General features: G+C 42.7%; 1 protein-coding gene across 1 annotated transcript in view; it reads right to left on the bottom strand.

Moving 5' to 3' along the window:
* Positions 1 to 2,189: 2,189 nt before the first annotated feature.
* The window catches only part of JADE1 (jade family PHD finger 1), a 98,104-nt gene continuing 81,023 nt past the window's right edge, over positions 2,190 to 19,270 (bottom strand). Inside the window, exons 8-12 of the mRNA XM_015405941.1 lie at positions 19,067 to 19,234; positions 17,389 to 17,505; positions 7,767 to 8,297; positions 7,016 to 7,133; positions 2,190 to 3,202 (exon numbers count right to left, since the gene is read on the bottom strand). Coding sequence (XP_015261427.1) covers positions 2,313 to 3,202; positions 7,016 to 7,133; positions 7,767 to 8,297; positions 17,389 to 17,505; positions 19,067 to 19,234 — 1,824 coding nt within the window. The 3' untranslated portion in view covers positions 2,190 to 2,312. The remainder of the gene's footprint in view (positions 3,203 to 7,015; positions 7,134 to 7,766; positions 8,298 to 17,388; positions 17,506 to 19,066; positions 19,235 to 19,270) is intronic.

Here is a 19,270-nt window from a genome sequence, read left to right on the forward strand (position 1 = left end):
ACTTTCCCATCCAGTGAAGCACATGCACAACAGCTACTGGGCAAAAGGGTTTCCCATTTAATATTAATCACTTTGTCATGGTGTCCAATAGTTCCTGTACTCAGGATGATAAGCCCATCATGGTTTCTTGTTCTTGCTTGGAGGGCAAGAGCGAACCATAGCTTGACAGCATCATTTGGACACCAGAGCAAACGACAGCTAGAGCTAAATAGGAAAACAAGCATGAGGGGAGAAAAATGAAGGAGACAAGATCCCATAGCTCATTTCTAAACCATGATTTGAAAAGTTGTCTGAACTGAACCCTAGCCGTGTTCAGAGTTAACACCGCTGTTCCAACGGCAAATGAGAATGAATACTGGGGGGCTTGTTCATACATATTATGACTACTGGAATTGCTAAGTATATCTATTATTTTGCAGGTTCGCACATTACATTTCTCAACCCTGAGAAACTCAGGAGTATATGTATTGAAGAAAAATGTAGTGTGTTAACTGCCTCAGCTATAGGTTATTATTGACCATTTGGTGACTTGCATAGCAAGATGGAATACCAGCAATCCAGTTCTTCTCAGCTGAAACCCCTGGAAGACTTGAGTCAAATTGCAAGGTTTCATTATTTTCAATAGAGTCATCAACATACTTCTCATTAGGGAAGGGGTTAGAAAGAAAGTAGTGTAAGAGGCTGAATAATGATGTTATAATGGATTGGGAGGAGGGATATTCATAATTTTCAATAATCTGTTCCTTAAACTTTCACGTGACTGGGTTAAGTCTGATTTTATAGCCAAGTTGCGTCCTAAAGCTTACAGCAGCCTAAAGCTACCTGTTATTATGCTGTGTATTATAAATGCACTCCCTTGGGTGCAAAAAATAGAATCTTAAGGATCTGTTCTTCATCTTATTGCTGATGGCTTATTCTCTCTAGTTATTGCAATGCTTTTGAAATTATGTAATCAGAACACAAGCGCCTTCTTGTTCATATCTAATTCATATCCATGAAATCATGTTGTTAAACTGGCTTAAATGTAAAGCGCTACCACATCTTATTGCCTATCCATTTTTTCAAAAATATATATATATATATTTATTACATCCTTCTCTTTTATTTAAAGTAACCCTTGTGTGTCAGAAACTTGCATATCCAACACATACCATTAGTGCACATTGGGAAAGGCTACTGACCAGCGCCTTTTAGAAATTTGGGCATCATGACAAAATTTCAACCCGTTAACCTGTCATGGCTTTTCCCAAGGAAACATGGGAACTGTAGTTTGGGAGGAGCCGATGCATAATTCTTTGCCAAAAATCCTTGTCACCCATTTTAGAACTACAATTCCCATAATTCTTGTGTGGAGAAGGGAACAGAACCACAACAGCAAAATCTATTTATATTTGCAGTACAGACATGCCCTCAGCCTTTCCCACTTGAACGGTTGTCATATTCTAGCTGGGAAGGTACCTGGATGGGCAGGAGGGGACAGCAGATTAAAAACCTGTCTTCCTTCTCAGAATAAGATAAAGTATTTTTAAGACATTTTTGCTCACCCAGTCAGGGGAGCTGAGTTGTTTTCATCCACTCTCGTTTGGGTCCCTTCTGAGTAGCACTACCTGCTGCTGTTCTTTTACTGTAGGGCAGCTCTGAACTATCCTTTTAGTTTTCTCGTTGTCATGGTAAGCTTTTTCTTACCTGTTTGATGGACTACACATGAAAAACCTTCTGCAGTTATGAAGATTTCAGCTGCCTACATCCCTTGAATTTTAAAGCAACAACAAAAACTGCAGCCTACTAGGACTCAGTCCTAACACAGTTTGACAAAAGTGACAATTTAGAATGGGTTAAGCAGTGCACGATGGCAATAACCACCTTATTTAATTCATCATACACTTTATTTACTAACAGCTTGTGCTTTTCAGGGACAGAGAGGAAAAACCTCAGTGCTATCCATCTCAACTATCCCCCCCACCCCCACCCAAAATCTCCCCCCTTGCTATTAAGTGTTAATTAAGTGTTCAGATTTTTTTGAAGTGTTCAGCCTATTGATCTAGTAAGAGTAGCAAGGTTATTTTCCTGACAATTTCTGCAGGATAGTTGCAAATAAAGGCGGTTCAAACGTCACAAAAATGGGGACAGGCAGAGGGCAAACTCTTTTAGTGTCAAGTACATGTAAATATCTTATTTTGCATTTTGATCTTGTAGCCATATCTGAAAGAACCCGCCTCTTTGTCACACCAATAAATAATGCAGAGTGGATTTTTTTTCCAGGCTGGGAACATCACCGCCTTCCAGTGCTACTACTGTGTTTCACTTTCCAGTCAGGAGGCGAGGATGCTTCTCCTAATAATGTCTGTCCTCCTAGCAATCGTGCTGTTTGAACCAAGCCTTTGCTGCCGGCATTTGTTCTCAACCACCTCCGTTTCTGAATCACTCATTTCGGCATCAGGGGCATACCCGTCATTCTCGCTGTCCACCTTTAGCTTGTTTTTTGCCCTGTCCTTCGGTGAAACTCGACCCAAGCCCGAGTAATGGTAGTTAGAGTTTTGTCGGCACGTCTCCTCCTGCCCCTCTTCTTGCTGTTGCCTCTCCCCTTTCTTTGGAATTCGGAATCCTCCCCAGTTTTTCACAGGGCTTCTTGGTGTTGTAGGCACTTTTACTGGGGTCGGGTGATAGTTTATTTTGCAAAAGGAACCATTGTATTTAGGCACCATTTCCCTCCTGGTTCCAGGCGCTGACCTCCCACTTGGGTGGTTCACAGCCTTTTTATTTTCCAGTTGTCTCTGAGACAGTTCATTAGATCTCAGTGGTTTGGGGATGTGCTTGGAAGGTTTTTCCTTCAGTCCTACCTTCATCACATCACAATAGGAATGATTGTCTCTTCTCTTCCTGTGATCTGCTGTAACAACCCCATTCTTCTGTTGTGCTGATCCAATTTGTGCTTCTGCAAAGGTCTTTTCAAAGCTGAAAAAGCTAGCTGGAGTTGCGAGGCCTTCCCTTTGGCTGGGCTGCTTGAGCAAAGGTTTGTCATCATGCCTCATTCGTTCTCTTTTCTGTGTCTTTTTCAATGTATGGCTCAAAGACATGCCCATTTGCTTCCTAAAGAAAGCTGAATGCCACTTCAAATCCTCTATCTTAGGTGCATCTGGTCCCGACGGTGAACTGTTGAAGAGCACCATATTTTCCATACTAGAAAAGGAGGAGGGCATACCTGGAAAGACACAAAAATCATGTTATGGATGGTTACCCAGAAGCTGACTGCATAAGTTTCACATCTTATACCACCTTTTATAAAACTATGGGTTAGCTAAGGAGTCCCCAACGAGGTGCCCTGGTGCCTTGACACCTTTCCTGGTGCTCTCCAAGAGTTTTTAGAAACTGGGTAGGCCCAGCTGGGCCTTCTACCCAGCAAAGCTTCTCATTGGCTCTGCAGGTTTTTAAAAATGTTGCTTTGGCAGCAGCTGCCACAAAAGCACAAGATCTTCACTGTGTGACTGAAGGTAAGCTGTGGCAGCCATTATGTGGCTCGCCCTGCCTCCTGAGGAAGCCATTTTATGGCTGTGCCCACCACACTATGCCTTCGTACAGACAGATATCTCTGTGTTGGAATATCTGGACATAATTAATATAATCACTGAACACTACTAGAATCCAACAGGAACATTTCAGAAGTACTGGAGTGGGCAGAAATATTCTTATGCTCAACCCACAGGAGAAAAAAATCCAGGGAAGGGTAGATATGATTAGTCCAAGTTGCCTGAAAGAAAGTGATTTAAATCAAACTAGCATCTATGTGCAGCCTGTAAGCACTCTTCTGTGTGCTTCTCATGCACGGTGGGATAAAAGTCTATGCAAGACCTACCCAATGAAATAATTATTTTTAAATCCTACTGATTTATGCTGGACAGCGCAAAACATTGAGTCATGTTTCAGTGAAATAAATGTAGACATCTTTATTCTGCAACTATTAATAGGTAAATGTAAAGGTTTCCCAATGCCGAGACACATGGAATGCTGTTACCTTCCCACCGAAGCGGTACCTATTTATCTACTTGCAATTTCTTGCTTTTGAACTGCTAGATTGGCAGGAGCTGGGACAGAGACAGGCACTTACTCTGACACGCGGCCCCAGGGTCTCGAACTGCCGAACTACAGACCTAAGAGTCTGCAGCTAAGCATCTTAACCTCTGAGCCACCGCGGTCTATTATTAGTAGATACATTTTAGAAAACAAACTGAATCCTTCAGGTCCAGGAATTCCCTTTGTCAAATATATAAATTTCAGAACTCCCCCCCCCCCCGGGGGGGGGGCTAAACTTTATATGGTCCTGCTCCATGTTCTCCCATCTTCTGAAATTCTGAAACATGGTGGTGGGAGGCTTCCTCTTCTACGGAGCCTCAGCTTGAGTGCTCTGCTACCTGTTTCTCTGCGGTCGGATATTATTTTTATTTAGCGCTGATTATCTGATGCTGCAGACTGATGATTTTTTAAAAATCTTTTCCTGATTTAGTGCTTTTGTTCATTATATAAACTTTTTAAATGAAAGTTATTAATTTTTTATGTAAGCCACCTGGGGAGCCAAGTACAGCTGACTGTGTGGGATAAATGACTGATTAAATAAATAAATGTGTTCCCTTTGCTGTTTCAGATAGGCAAGGCAAACAAATACAGCTGTAGATGGCAGATCTTGATTTTTTTTTAACCAAAACACGTGTACACTTATGCCCTCAGCAAAGCTAAGCTGAGCAGACTGCAACTTGCACAGAATCAACATTAGCTGGATAGTAAGCAACAGACACTGTTAAGTCAGCACAATTCTAATGTAACACAACCTGTGACCACAGCTGGACAATCCCAGGTATTATGGCCTTAACAGACCTCCGGTTTGCTTTGCCTACCTGGGGTTTCAAAACCAGGGGCATGACAAGTGCTTAGCAGTGGGTCACCACTGGTGCTGACAAGCTAAGAGTGAAACACTGAACTGGCAGCCTTATCCTTTGACTCTCTACGCAACATAGAAACTAGGCTGATAGGTTGACTAGGCACTTCATGGCTCAGCAGAGGCTAGATCGTTTTGCACAGAAAGCCGAAAGATGGTCAGCCATGCCACTACAGCTTCACCAACGGAGGGATGTTTCAACAGCACCTCTGTTAACTATACCAGCTCCAGTATTTTATTATTTGGGTTTAAAGGCTGCCAAATCCAGGCAGATGATTAATGATTGAAACATGAAGGTCATTCAGCTGTAGCATTTTTCTGCTGAATGGGTGCTAGTGTCTCTAAAGAATGTATAGTTACAACTTGGCTAGCTATTTCTTCAGGGTTTATGCTTCTAAAGCACTTTCTGACTGGTGAGCCACATTAAAGAAAGGTCGTTGTTCCACTCAGTTGCTGATAGTCTCTGAAGTACTTGGCTTGTCAGCGCAAGACACTGAGTGTAAAGAACGTGATAAAAAGGCAGACTTTTCTAGTTCAATTCATTTGTATCATAATAGACCCATGAAGCTCAGTTCTCCCACAGTCTTTTCCTCCTTGGATGTTTGATGCATTTTGATTATGGCTGAAGAGTCAGGGTGTCAGCCATTTGCAACAGGCTGCAAAGAAGCCAGTAAGCACAGCTATATCATTTATCTGATGACACTTACGCCACTTAATTGTATGAAGAAAGAACACATCCTCTTCAAAATGAACATTACTGGGGGGGGGGGAATAAGTGGTACACCTTGCTTCATGATCCAGATCACAAAAAGAGGAAATAGATGTATTGTCCATGTAAAAGCAAGTATTAAATCATTAGTCTATTTTTTCTTTTTGTCCAAAGGGACTGAATTGTTCAGTTTTGCAAATGGAGATCATTTGGTTTTAGGAATTATGCCCCAAGAATTCAGCATTCAAATTTAAGGGCTCTAGTTCATAAAAGCCTTTTCTTACTATTCTATTGCCAAAGAAATAAAATCCAAAACTAAACAAAACAAGAATTGCAGTTTTTAAAGTAAGTCAATTGAACAATCATCATCTAAACTGTGAGTACAAATCTAATTATCTTACCTGAATTGCCACTCAGCCTACAAGTGGAGCAAATGCTGCCATTAAGGTGTTTGATTTCAAAAGGACAGAACTTAGAAAGGCTGAAGAAGTTTCTAAGAAAGGCAGTGCAATTCTGTGCACAGTTACTCCAGCCTAAGCCCATTAAAATCAATGAGTGTAGACTGGTATGACCCTGCACAGGATTGCACTGTAATGGATGCAGACGTCTGCCTGCATTCAACAGGATATGGGTTGTCAGAGACTTCATATCGAACATGTCAGAAACACCTGATGCTGCCACCTACCATACTGTCTTTCAGGTGCCAGAACATTTGTTTTTCTCCAGGGCTTACAACAAAGGGGCTTTTATCTTTTCAACTCTTCTATGATCTGCTTCTGGTCAGAGGTCTGTTCTATGGATATTTTTAGGTAGCTCAGAAAGCAATCTTCAGCAGCTCTACTCAGAATCCTACTCAGGTCTATTCAATGAGCCTTACTCCCAGGAAAGTGTCCTCAGGATTGCACTGTTTGCATTGCTTTATGCTGTGCTTATAAACCCTTGACTTTAATTACTTGTTTTGTTTCTACATTGATATTCTGTAATGTTTTTACTTGTTAGACACCTCAAGCACGACACTGAAGAGGCAGCATATACATTTCCTAAATAAATAAAAATGTAAAAAGCTCCAGACTGTAATAAGTAGGATGCAAGTCCGAAGCAGAGAACTATCAAGAATGGGAAACAGATAAGAGTTAAAGTAACTTAAGTAATAGAGGCTAAAATAATGAAGGAGAAAAATAAAGAGTGGAAACTGACAGAATTCAGTCCTGTGCAGAGAACAAACAGCAAGACATTATATAGTTATACAAATAAATGGCTACGAGAACTCCAGAATGCCAGCATATGTTCAGTATTAGGGATAGAAAGAACACTGTAGGTATCATACAAATATTTAATTATTATTTTGCTTTTAAGTTTTTAATAACAGAACTCACCTGAAACTGTTTCACGTTCCACAAGATTCGTGTAGAGATTGAAAATCTGTTCCTGGACTTTGCAAACAGATCTTTTAATTTTCTCCCGTCGCGTCACCATATATGTAAGATTTCGTACCTAAAAATATACACACAAAGAATGTGCACAGTGGCTTTTTGTGAGCACAGGAACTTTCACACTCACAGACCTCTTTCCATGAGGGTTTCCCTATTCACTTTAAGGAAGAAGATAGCTCTGCTTGAACAGGGGAACGTATTTGGAGATGCCCACTACAATGAAGGGAGGCCCACTCATTCAGACCAAGTCTGGTTCTAGAGAGCATGTGTAGACTCATGATCTTATATTGGCAATTGCTCACCCCTTCACACCTTACAATGAAGGACTGCCTTACAGGCAGTTCTTGGGAGAGCAAGAAAAATGAGCTGTCCCTTCTCATAATGTCTCTACCTTCTAATGAACACCTTCCAGTTAAACACAGTGGCAGAGAGGGGCAAAGGTTGTAAGTGTGTATACAATCCAGAAGAGTTCTGTCAGCAAACTCCTCTTCCCTAATCACTTTGAGGAATAAGATTCAAGGCACAACAAGACCACATTAAGGAAGCCAATGCTTTGTACCTCATCAGTTGCCCAAAACCAATAAAGTAACCATGAGTCTGATTTTAGGTGTTCTGGGACCAAGGTATTTAAACATGAAGACTATGCCCTTAGTGTGATAAGCAAAGCCATACCTTCCCTTCCACAGTTGCTTACCCTCTCCAAATCCTGCCGAAGATGGGTGAAAAGCTGTAGTCTCCGGAACAGAACATCCTGTTCCCGTTTGGCCAGATTGTCCTCCTCATCTTTCTTTGGGGTGATCAAAGGTCTGTTGAAATTAGATTTCCTCTTCAGCTTCCAGTACTGGTACAGGAATTCAACAGAGTCTTCTGGAAGCTGCAGAGCCTTGGCCACTTCTGAAGCATTGACAAAGGCATAGAACTCATCCTCCAGTTGTTGAAGCTTCTGCTTGCGAACGCTCACCCTGTGGGCTTCCTCCTGATTTTGATCCATGTTGTCAAATGGCTCAAGGTGAACAGGAGGAGAATTGTCCTGTGCTCCATTCTCATTCTCCTGGCTGATGAATTCACTCAGGTTTTCCTCATCTGACTTCTTGGTGGAACTATGTTTTGGGCAGTATGACTTGAACTTAACTTCATCGTTGTCAGCCAGAATGGTTTTCATTTCTAAGCCACGGTCAAATGCACAAGTGACATGGAAAGCTGTACGGCAATTTTTCACTGAACACTGGGGAGGGAGATGAATTACAAACCTTAAATACTTAAACTTTCAATAGTTATTAACAACAAATTGGGAAAGAACAAGTATGAGATTTTATGAGGCTCTTGGATTTTATATATGATTATTAATCTTAAAGTGTTTTCAGCACAGTATAAGACCAGAAAGAAATATGAAATAGGCTGGATTCTAAAGCTTGGATCCAGCCAAACATTTACTCAGAAGATTTCCAGCTATGATTTTCTCAACTCCCCCCTTTCTGTCGATGACCATGCCAGTCTGCGCTAGTTTCCATCACAAAATCCTGGGGCAATAAGACCAATACAAGACCTATAAGCAGAGTTTATGTGGGCTCAATTAATCCGAGCACCTGTATGTGGACCATATCCATGCCTGGATAGGAAACCATCAAAAGCCCAATGGAAATTCTGAAGGAAGGTCAGATTGCAAATGAAATAAATACTTCAGAATGTCAGCATGCAGTGGCTAGAGTCTCATACTAGGATCTGGGAGAGCCAGGTTCAAATCCCTGCTCTGCCATGGAAGCTTGCTGGGTGACCTTGGGCCAGTCACGCATTCTCAGTCTGACCTACCTCCCAAGGTTGTTGGGAGGATAAAATGGAGAAAGGGAGATTGTTGTAATACTTGGGCTCCCCAGTGGAAAGAAAAGCTGGGTCTAAGTGAAGTAAATAAAATAAGTCCTTTTCTGTGCCTCAATCATGCAGCTTTTGCTCTGTCCCTCTTTACATCCCTCCCAACTACTGCAGCCAACATGCTACACACTGCTTTGAAAGCATCGACTGAAAGGACATTTCCTTCACACACTTGGCACTTCCCTTCACCTTTTTAAGGCTCTTCGCATCAAGTCCAAGGAGGTTAAATTTAAAGCATAAATGAATGTCACTGAGCTTAATGAGGACAGGAATATACCATGCTTAACTCAAGTGCATCTAAATTGAGACAAACATGCAATGCAGAAAGATATTTATACAGCCCTCTGGTAAAGAAGCCAATTCTCCTCCTCTGCTAAGTTTCTCTATTCAGGTTGATAAGTCAGATGTCGTATAAAAGTGTACAAACTGCAGAGGTGTCCAATAAATGTGCTTGAATAAAAACAGCTATACAACAGGGCAGTATGAAAACTGGGGAAAGGTGTATTGGTCTTTTAACTTGCCCAATAAAATAAGTCTGACAAAACAAACAGTGACCAAAGTGGGTGCCCCTCCATGTAATGAAATGCTACTTGACTTTGGATTCCATGCTACAACCACCTTCATGCAAGGCTGCACGGGCAAAAAAGAAACCTGGTGAGTAAGGAAAGTAATCCCATTGCTGCTTCCTCCCACATATTGAAATTATTGGCAATAGCCCCTAAAATCATTGGAACACTAGCTTTTCTCCTTTGATGGCTACTAAAGCAGCTGTGTGGAATTCCACAATGCCCTAATCTGCAAAAAAAAAAGTAGACACATTTATTGCTTTTTTTTAAAAGAAGTACCCTGTTTCCAAGACACCCAAAAAGGGAAAAGGAGCATCCGATAACAGAACAGTCAATGTTCATGTTATACTGTCTTTAGTGCAGCAAAGAACTGGAGAAGACAAGAGTCCCTCCTTTTAGTCAGCAGCACAAGTGGAAACTTCTGTTGCTGCACCTCCAGTAGCCTCCTGTACTAGATAACTAGGGAAGTGATCAGCTCCTAGTTTTCTATATAGGAAGGTGTGCTGCTTCACTACTCATTGCCAGAGAGGAGGATCCTTACACAGGAGTAACAAAACAAATACCCATTACGTTAGAGTGCTATATCCTATAAAGCACTCTGCAGGTTAGGGATGCTATACCATTAAACTGCCTGATTTTTAAGTTATCACTGCAAATATGTTAATTATAATGATATTTGTAATTATTTATTTTATTAGACTTCTCTCCCATTCCATCCCCTGCAAAGCAGGACTCAGGGTGGCTTACAACAATCAAAATACAATAGTTCAGCATATAGTTCAGACGATCTTTGGAGGCATCTGGATCGGGGCGGTTCGGCGGTGTTGTTGTTGGACCTGTCGGCAGCATTCGACACAGTCGATTAACAACTACTGATTCACTACTTCGCCAACACTGGGATTCAGGGGTCTGTCTTGCAATGGCTCTCCTCGTTCCTTTGGGGTCGGGGACAAAGGGTGGCCGTTGGGAACAGTGGTCCCACTAGTTTGTGGAGTGCCCCAAAGAGCGGTGCTTTCCCTGATGTTATTTAACATCTATATGCACCCCCTTGCCCAGAGACATGGCCTAGAGTGTCACCAATACGCCGACGACACCCAGCTCTATCTGTTCTTGGGCAGCCAGTCTGACTCTAGTCCGGGAGATCTGGACCTGGCATTGAAAGCTGTGGCTGGTTGGCTTAGACTGAGTCGACTGAAGTTGAATCCAACAAAGACAGAGGTTCTGTGCCTGAGTCAGAGCAGCCCGAGGAGAGGGATCCCACTCCTGACCTTCGATGGGGTGCCATTGGTGCCAGCGCCAGAGGTTAGGAGTTTGGGAGTGCTCCTGGATGCCTCCTTAATGATGGAGGCCCAGGTAGCAGCTACTGCAAAGTCAGCCTTTTATCATCTTTGGCTGATTAGGCAGTTGGTTCCCTTCCTTGAATACAATGACCTGGCCAACAGTGATCCATGCAATGGTCACCTCGCGATTGGATTACTGTAATGCTTTCTACATGGGGCTGCCCTTGTTCCAAATCCAGAAGCTCCAGCTGGTGCAGAATGCGGCGGCCAGGCTGTTGTTGGGGCTCCCTATGTGGGAGCACATCAAGCCTATGCTAAAAGCTCTGCACTGGCTGCCTATAGCATACCGAATTTGGTTCAAGGTGCTGGTTCTTACCTTTAAAGACTTATATGGTCAGGGGCCTACATACCTAAGGGACCACCTTTCCCCACATGTTCCCCAGGGATCGGGGTCCCAAAATCGTCTGGCCTTTCCAGGCCCCAGAGAAGCCAGGCTGGCTGTGACGAGGGCCAGGGCCTTCTCAGTGGCAGCTCCGCACTGGTGGAATGAGCTCCCAGAGGACATCAGGCCCCTGTGGGACCTTTTACAGTTCCACAGGGCCTACAAGACAGAGCTCTTCCACCAGGCCACTGATTAAGGAGCTGCACTCAATAAACGGCAGCCCTGGCCCCAGTATTAACACCATTACTGACAGCCAGATATACCCAGACTATGACGTTGGCTGACTGTATGCCTATGCTGGATGCTGCTAATGTCCACCATCGTTTATACGAACTGCAGTAGCACTTTATGGTATGCTTTTATAATTATATTGTTGTGATTTTATCTGATTTCTTGTTTTAGTTGTTTTATACATACTATGTAAGCCACCCTGAGTCTGCCCAGGCGGGGAGAGTGGGATATAAAAGAAAGAAATAGATAATATTACAGTTTAAAATCCACATTATTATAAATCAAAACCTGATACATCCATCAGAAGGTGCCCTAATATTCATCACAGGTGGGACAACTGGGGGCAGCCAGGACAGTGATAGAGAAAAAGGGGGAGAGAAGGGAAGAGGGAGGCCCACAAATCTCTAACCGTTGCTGTCCTCAACCATATGCCTGGTGGAACATCTCAGTCTTACAGGCCCTGCGGAATTGAACCAAGTCCCACAGGGCCTGAGTTTCACTAGACAGAGAGTTCCACCAGGTTGGGTGGTCAAGGACAGCCAGTCCGTTTTGGGGGCAGAAATCACTAGTAAATAGTTACTAGCAGAGCATAAGGCTCTCTGAGGGTTATATAGGGAGAGATGGTCCCGCAGATATGATGGTCCCAGACTGCTTAGGGCTTTGAAAGTAAAAACCAAAACCTTGAACCTGATTTGGTACTCAATCTGGAGCCAGTGCAGTTGATACAGGACAAGTTGTATATGTGCTCTCAAGGGGGTTCTAGTAAGGACCCGCGCCACCGTGTTCTGGACTAGTGGAAGTTTCCGGAGCAAGTTCAAGGGTAGCCCTATGTAGAGTGAGTTACAGTAGTCTAATCTAGCAGTGACAGTTGCATGAATCACTGTGGTTAGGTCTGCAAGGCATGGGTAAGGGTCAGTTGCTGGGCTTGGCGAAGATGGAAAAACGCTGCCCTGGCCGTATTTGTGACCTGAGCCTCCAATGAGAGGGAGGCATCTAGAATCACACCCAGACTTTTGGTAGAGGGAGCTGATACTAGATGTACTCCGTCAAGAGTGGAAAGTTGAACTTCCCGACCTGCACCCCTCGGCCTAGCCACAGGACCACCGTCTTCAATGGGTTCAGCTTCAGACAGCTCTGCTTTAACCATCCCACCACAGTCTCCAAAAACCTGACCAGATATTCTGGTCTGTAAATATCCATTTACAGATACAGGTGGGTGTCATCTGCATACTGATGACACCCTAGCCCAAATCTCCTGACTAGCTGGGTGTGAGGGCACATATAGATATTAAACAACATTGTGGAGAGGATTGGCCCCTGAGGGACTCCACACACCAGTGGGTGATGAGACCTTCTCCCCTAGCACCACTCTCTGTCCCAGCCCTTGGAGAAATGAGCACAGCCACTGAAGGACTATTCCACGTAATCCAATGCAGTATATAAGTGTATTTATATACTGCAAAGCTGTGACAAGGCGGTCTTTTCACAGCTCCAGGAGGAACAAAAGAATTTATCTTTATACCATTTACAGTTAGCTTTGAAAACAAACAGAAAAGGAATCCGTAAGTTTCCTATATTCCACATTTGGCACAAGATAACGGAGGTGGCACACCTGTACAATGGAAGCTTCCTAACGAGTCCCAAGACTTGGATATTTGATTGCTGACAGCCTCACTAAATGATCAGGAGGTAAAGTTTAATCTAGCATGGAAAACCTATGTTGATTAATAACATTAAATACATTGGATTGTATCACATCCCCCCCCCCCGGAAGTGTAATAATCCATACATTCTTGAATGGCTGTGGGATCTGGATGTGCCAATCTGCACTCACATAAAGATTATTCTGCAAGATCATTTCAAACGAAAAACAGCTCTAGCTGATCTTGGTCTGACATAGCATTATAAACACCTTGAGAGATTTTTTTTAAAGACACTAAACCCACTGATGTAATCCAGGAAACAACAGAACTACTTGATTAAATGCTACTTGATCAGAGCATGCTGCAAATAAACACACACATGGAAAGCACAAAGATATCATCCCATTCTTTGCCCATACTTTCACTTCCCATGAGGGAAAAAACCCAACAGAGGATCATGTTGGAACTATTCCAACGGGGCATGAAAAATGCCAGAGAACTGGGACCAAGACCTTTCCCTCCAGTGTGTTTTTAAAAACCTGTTCTTCTTTTCATCTGTTTGCATGATTCAGATTATCAATTCTTTAAAAAAGCAAGAATAAGGAGACCCCAACAGATGTCTACACTTGGAACAAAGCCATTACACAGTGATTCCAAGCAATTGTCAGAAGGGCAATATCGGCGAAGTTATCTCGCCTGTTACATAAGCATGGACACGAGAGAGTCAAGAGAGGTCTGCAAGGACTTGTCCTATTTATTTATTAATGCATGGGGCACCAATTATATTCCTATGATTCATATTCGATGCCTTTGTCTTACACTTCCTTGAGAGGGGGAGCAGTAAACAAAGCCTCTGGCAAAGCATTTGCAAAGCTGCAGGGAGTCTCTGCTGAATCCCTGGTCTATCAATGATTCAAAGCAAGTAGAAAAGCGAAAAAGAGGGGGCAGCACCATCTGAGGGACCTAAACACACAGGAAGGGTCTATAGCATGGCCTCACCCTAAAGCAAAGTTTAGTTCTAGGAGGGGCCACAGGCAAGGCCCAGAAAGCACTCCTAACTTTCCCAAAATATGGGAACGGTGACATTAGAAGTCTGCATTTTCCCCCCACATAAGCAATGGCTTCTTTAATACTACTGCTACTAATAAAACAGAATACAGCAATGATTGCTCACTGTTCAGGTAGCAGTGCTTTCATGCTTATACATAAAATATTTATTAGTCTTCTAAAAGCCAAGCACTACAAAGCAGTTTCTCTATATTAGTAACTATTTTATGCATGGACATGAAAGAGCTGCTATCTGAATAAGTGAGCTAAAATCGCAGCATTCTGATTTCTTTGTGCTGTAAACCCATCATACCCTAAAGATGCCAGGAAGGCTAATCAGAATATAAAGAGAGGCTGATAAAACTCACAGAGCTCTTATAATCACACCAAATATGCACCAGTCACTGCCACTCTCTCTGGCAGCCTTAGCTCCGCAGCACAGCAACAGCATAACTAGCTTCAGAAAATCAGTCTTCAGGTTTGTACCAGCATCCTTTGAAGTACTGGTTTCAATTTGTCACTTCTTGTCTTAGTATCAATTTTTGTTCATTTCTATGTTAAATAAACATGAAATACACACAATGATACCTGTGTCCTCATTCACCGTAACTTTGACTTTACTAATATGATACAATATTTAAATTGCCAAGATCGTGCAAGGTTAGAAATAAAGGCCCTTCCTCTACTTCTCTACTCTGTGAAGAGAAACAAGATGGATATCCTCTTGCAACAATTTGTACTTCAACAGGAAAGGGGTTTTGATAAATAAAGAAGCAGGGAATGAGTGTAGACCATGATAAGAAGTAAGATGATAACACAGAAATAAACTGGAAGATGGCACTAACTCTCTAAGGGAGATACAAAGGACCTAACTATAATACTTATGAGTCCCCCATCCCACCCCATGTCCATTTTGCAGCCTGTCAACCAGAACCTAATTCTCAAATGCTTGAGGGCTCGATTTGGATTAGAACCACAGTAACTGGGGAGATGGGTCCTAAGCATTTCCTAATCATTTCCCCTTATACTATGTTTTCCTAGCTTGAAAATTACCACTCCACCACAGCTCTGGGGTGATTCACTATCTGCCCCCACCAGAGAAGCTTAACCAGGGCCAGCATCACCATGTGCTGAGGTAGGGTGGTAACTTGTATGTGCTGAGTTTCTTTGCACCTGGGAGTTACGGTGCAAGCACACAAGTCCCAGATCACATTTGGTCAACAGGACCCATGATGGGCACATATACTGTGGAACATTTAGTTAAGACCAAAAAAGATACCAGGAAAAAAAGGGGGGGGGGAGAGATCAGGATATAAATCAGTATATATCAGGATGCAAAATCAAATTTCATCTGCTTCTTCCACTAATTTTAATGACAGATTGTGTAAAAATCGGTTGATCTCCTAAAACTTGGGATTGCTCCTGTTGTGTGCAAAAATGTCCCACAAAAATGTGTTGTAAAAATACCTGTTACTCATAGGGACCTTAGTTGGAGGAGGATCCTAGTTCCAAAGATTCGTACTATCCCATATAGAGAAAGTAATGAATATTAAAACTTTCAAGCAAGGCATTTTGAGACATTAATGACTTTTTAAAGCTTTTCCAAGTCTTAAAGTACTAGTGAGAGGCAGAAAGACTCTCAGACCATTACCTATATTTTAAAACAATTTCTGCTAAACAAAAAAACTACATAAATCCTCAGTTCCCAAGCAAACCCACCCAAAAATACAAGTCTTCTTGATTTCACTGGATCTCATTTCCATAAATAGACTGTAGCCTTGGTCACTCATCTTTAGCAACTTCCCGTGAGACCTGCCTTGAAGTAAAAGAAACTTAAAGAACTATGCTAAGCAAAGTCTATGGGCCTAGAAGGGCATAATCCTGCTAGCCCAATCTCATCAGGTCTCAGAAGCTAAGCAAGGTCAGTCCTGGTTAGTACTTGGATGGGAGACCACCAAGAAATTCCAGGGTCCCTGCACAGAGGCAGCCAATGGCAAACCACCTCTAAACATCTCTTGCCTTGAAAACCCTATGGGGTCATGGTAAGTCGACTGCAACCTGACACCCACCCCCACCCCCAAATCCTGCTCAGGATGGCACTCATTAGCTCTCCTACAACCACTTGCTCTCAAAGTCTGAAAATCAAACAGCTCATCAAGTTGATTTGTTGGCTTATTTTCATCAGGAACCAGGCACCAAGCTAACTTCTCTAGCAGCTGCTCTTGAGCTTTGAGCTGGCCTCATTTTACAAGACCAGCCTGCCTGCCTTAACCTGATCCCCAAATTTATTTTAAGAAATTAGCTCAGGCCAAACTTGGCTGAGAAAACAACAGTGCAAGTCTTAGCTAAACCAATGCCCAGATATTTTTTTTTCACTGTGCAGATATATTAGCAGTACAGCAGAAATGCCTAATATTCCTTAATCACTGGCATCCAGCGGAAAATGTTCATTAAAATACAACAGTTTATTGTAACTTTTTAAAAAGATTTTTAAAAATTCAGGCAGATGATCATGAGGCTGACGTACAGGAACCTCATACTTGGAAATAGTATCTTAACCCTATACATCTTTAAATGAGCCCAAAGAAGTGCATGACATACAGCAGCAGCATTCAGAAGGGACAAAGAAAAAGCATGACAAAGGTAGATTAAAAAGACACTATAAAGCACTGCAACTTTCTTTCTTTGAGAGTCCCAAGACAAAAGAGATTTCACAGCATACTATGTATCTGACCTGGATCTCCCGATCTTGCCGAGCCCGATCTCATCAGATCTTGGAAAGCTAAACAGGGTTGGCCCTGGTTAGTACTTGGATGGGAGACCAATCAACTCTAGGGTTGCTACACAGAGGCAACCAATGGCAAACCACCTCTGCGCATCTCTTGCCCTGGAAACCCTATAGGGTTGCCATAAATTGGCTGGGATTTGATGACACTTTACACACACAATGAATCTAACAAAACCATATGGAAGAGCAAGAGCCTGCAGCCAGGAGCATAAAGCAAGGCTTCACATTTTCAGCAAAGACACAAAAACATGGAGATGAGGCCATCGAATCTTGAAATATTAAGATTCCGTAATGAGGTAGGGTGGGACACTGTCTACGACACTGTATCTCTTTACAGGAAGCAAAGTTACAAAGGAAACCTCCCTATGTTGTCCTGTGGCAACAGCTAAGCAGATATGCAAAGTTTTGGCGGCGGCAGCATATTCTGAATGCCTAGGCCAAGTCATTTACCTGTATGGATGCCCCAACCTTCTCATTGCAAAGACTGCACACCAGAGCCCATCTGCTGCTAGGAATATGGGAGACCTTTGTGATAGGCTCCATCTTTTCTGGGCTGCCAATGCTCACCTGAGAAAATTTAAACAGATTGATTGGTATGCACTAAAAGGAGAAACATCCTGAAGTTATTTCACAACTTATATTCGAATGCTAAATTAACTGTCCCAATATCCAGCTATTAAACAAAAAAAAAATTCTTTGTCAAAGCCATTTTAAAGACAGACAACTATTTATACATTCTGTCCCATCTAGAAGGAACGTAGAACAGTATACATGATTCTTTCCAACCCACCCCATTTTACCTTCACAACAATCCTGTAAAATAGGATAATTTGAAGACAGAAGTAGCCCAGCTCAGCAGAAATCTGAACACAGATTCCCCCACTACAAGTCCAACACACTCAGTCCACCGTACCATCTGCTGAACTCAAAATTGGTATCTGAGCGTCAGAACCAATAAAATACCACTGGTAATCCATTATGCCCATTCTCCATCTTTCTGGATTCCAAATGCAAAATAAATCTGCATTGTTTTTAATATGGTGAATTCCCCCCCATCCTGAAAACTGTACTTGCTTTTGCCTTTCAAGTGCCATCTGCACTGCAGCTACATTTCTTTTCACTTTCCACCCACTTCCTAATGGCAAGTACTGCAACTCCTTACACTCATGCACCTTGGGAAGGGGGATGGGGAGCTGCTAGGTGCCTCTCAGAATGGAGAGAAAGGAAAGGATCAACTGTACCCAAGCTTTGCTCTGTCTTCCAGGTATGCCTGGCGACTCCAGCTGAACTTTCAGGAAATCTTCACTACGCAGCCACATATCTGCCCTGGTATGGTCCCTTCACACACACCCCTTCAGCCGTCAGGGTGCTGATACTTATGCAAGGAGGGTACAGACAAGCACTTACCTATGCTGGATTCATAAAACCGAGCATAACAAATGTGAAATGTTTTTACCCACAAGCTGGTATCTTAAATATTATTAATATGCCAGCAAGCTGCAGAAGGAAGATGCACTGGTGTGCTGTGGGGCTTTTTTTTCTGGGGGAACGCATCGGAACCGAGTTCTGGAACCTCTTTGACAACATTCTTTTTAAAGTGTTTACAGGTTCATGAGTTTTCAGTATACAGATTTAAAATGTCATTTCCCTCGAGAGTTCCGGCACCTCCCCCCCCCCCAAAAAAAAAGCCCTGGGGTACATGTGATAAGACTGGCAGATGGGGAAAAAATACCCATTGTGAACAATACATCATGCCACAGGACACTCTGCATAAGTAAGTGTTTTGTCCATGGCCTGCATTTGGCACAAATTGCAACCCTAAGAATGCTTTCCTGGGAGCAAATCCCAATGAATAAGTCTTATAAGGCTCACCAACCACAAAATGTGAGACAGCAACCCCCATGCCATAAGAACCAGGCTATCATTCTTTGCCTTGCTGCATTGCTTGTTTTCACAGAGATCCATCCTGCCACTGGGGTACTACAGGCATTCTCCCCTGTTGCTTTGACTCTATGATGTTGCCTCTGGTTTTGCCTAGTGGTCCCTCACACATCTCTTACTGTTAAGTGTTAAGAAAAGATGATACATCCAATTCTGAATGTAGATGCAGATTGCTCAGAACACCCACCTCAGGAATCCAAAGGGCACAGCTAACATGGACCCACTTGGTCCCACTTCGAGTTGGCTTCATGGCTCCACCTTTCTTGGGACACAACAAGCACTTCGGCTGAACACCAAGAGCACAAGTTCGGCATAACCAACTGCCCTCTGGGACCTTAAGGATTCCATAGCATGCCTGTTCTCACAATACAAAAGGGAAATGGAGATTTTT

The sequence above is a fragment of the Gekko japonicus genome, unplaced genomic scaffold, assembly GCF_001447785.1.
Source record: "Gekko japonicus isolate JY-2015 unplaced genomic scaffold, Gekko_japonicus_V1.1 scaffold1641, whole genome shotgun sequence".
NCBI lineage: Eukaryota > Metazoa > Chordata > Lepidosauria > Squamata > Gekkonidae > Gekko > Gekko japonicus.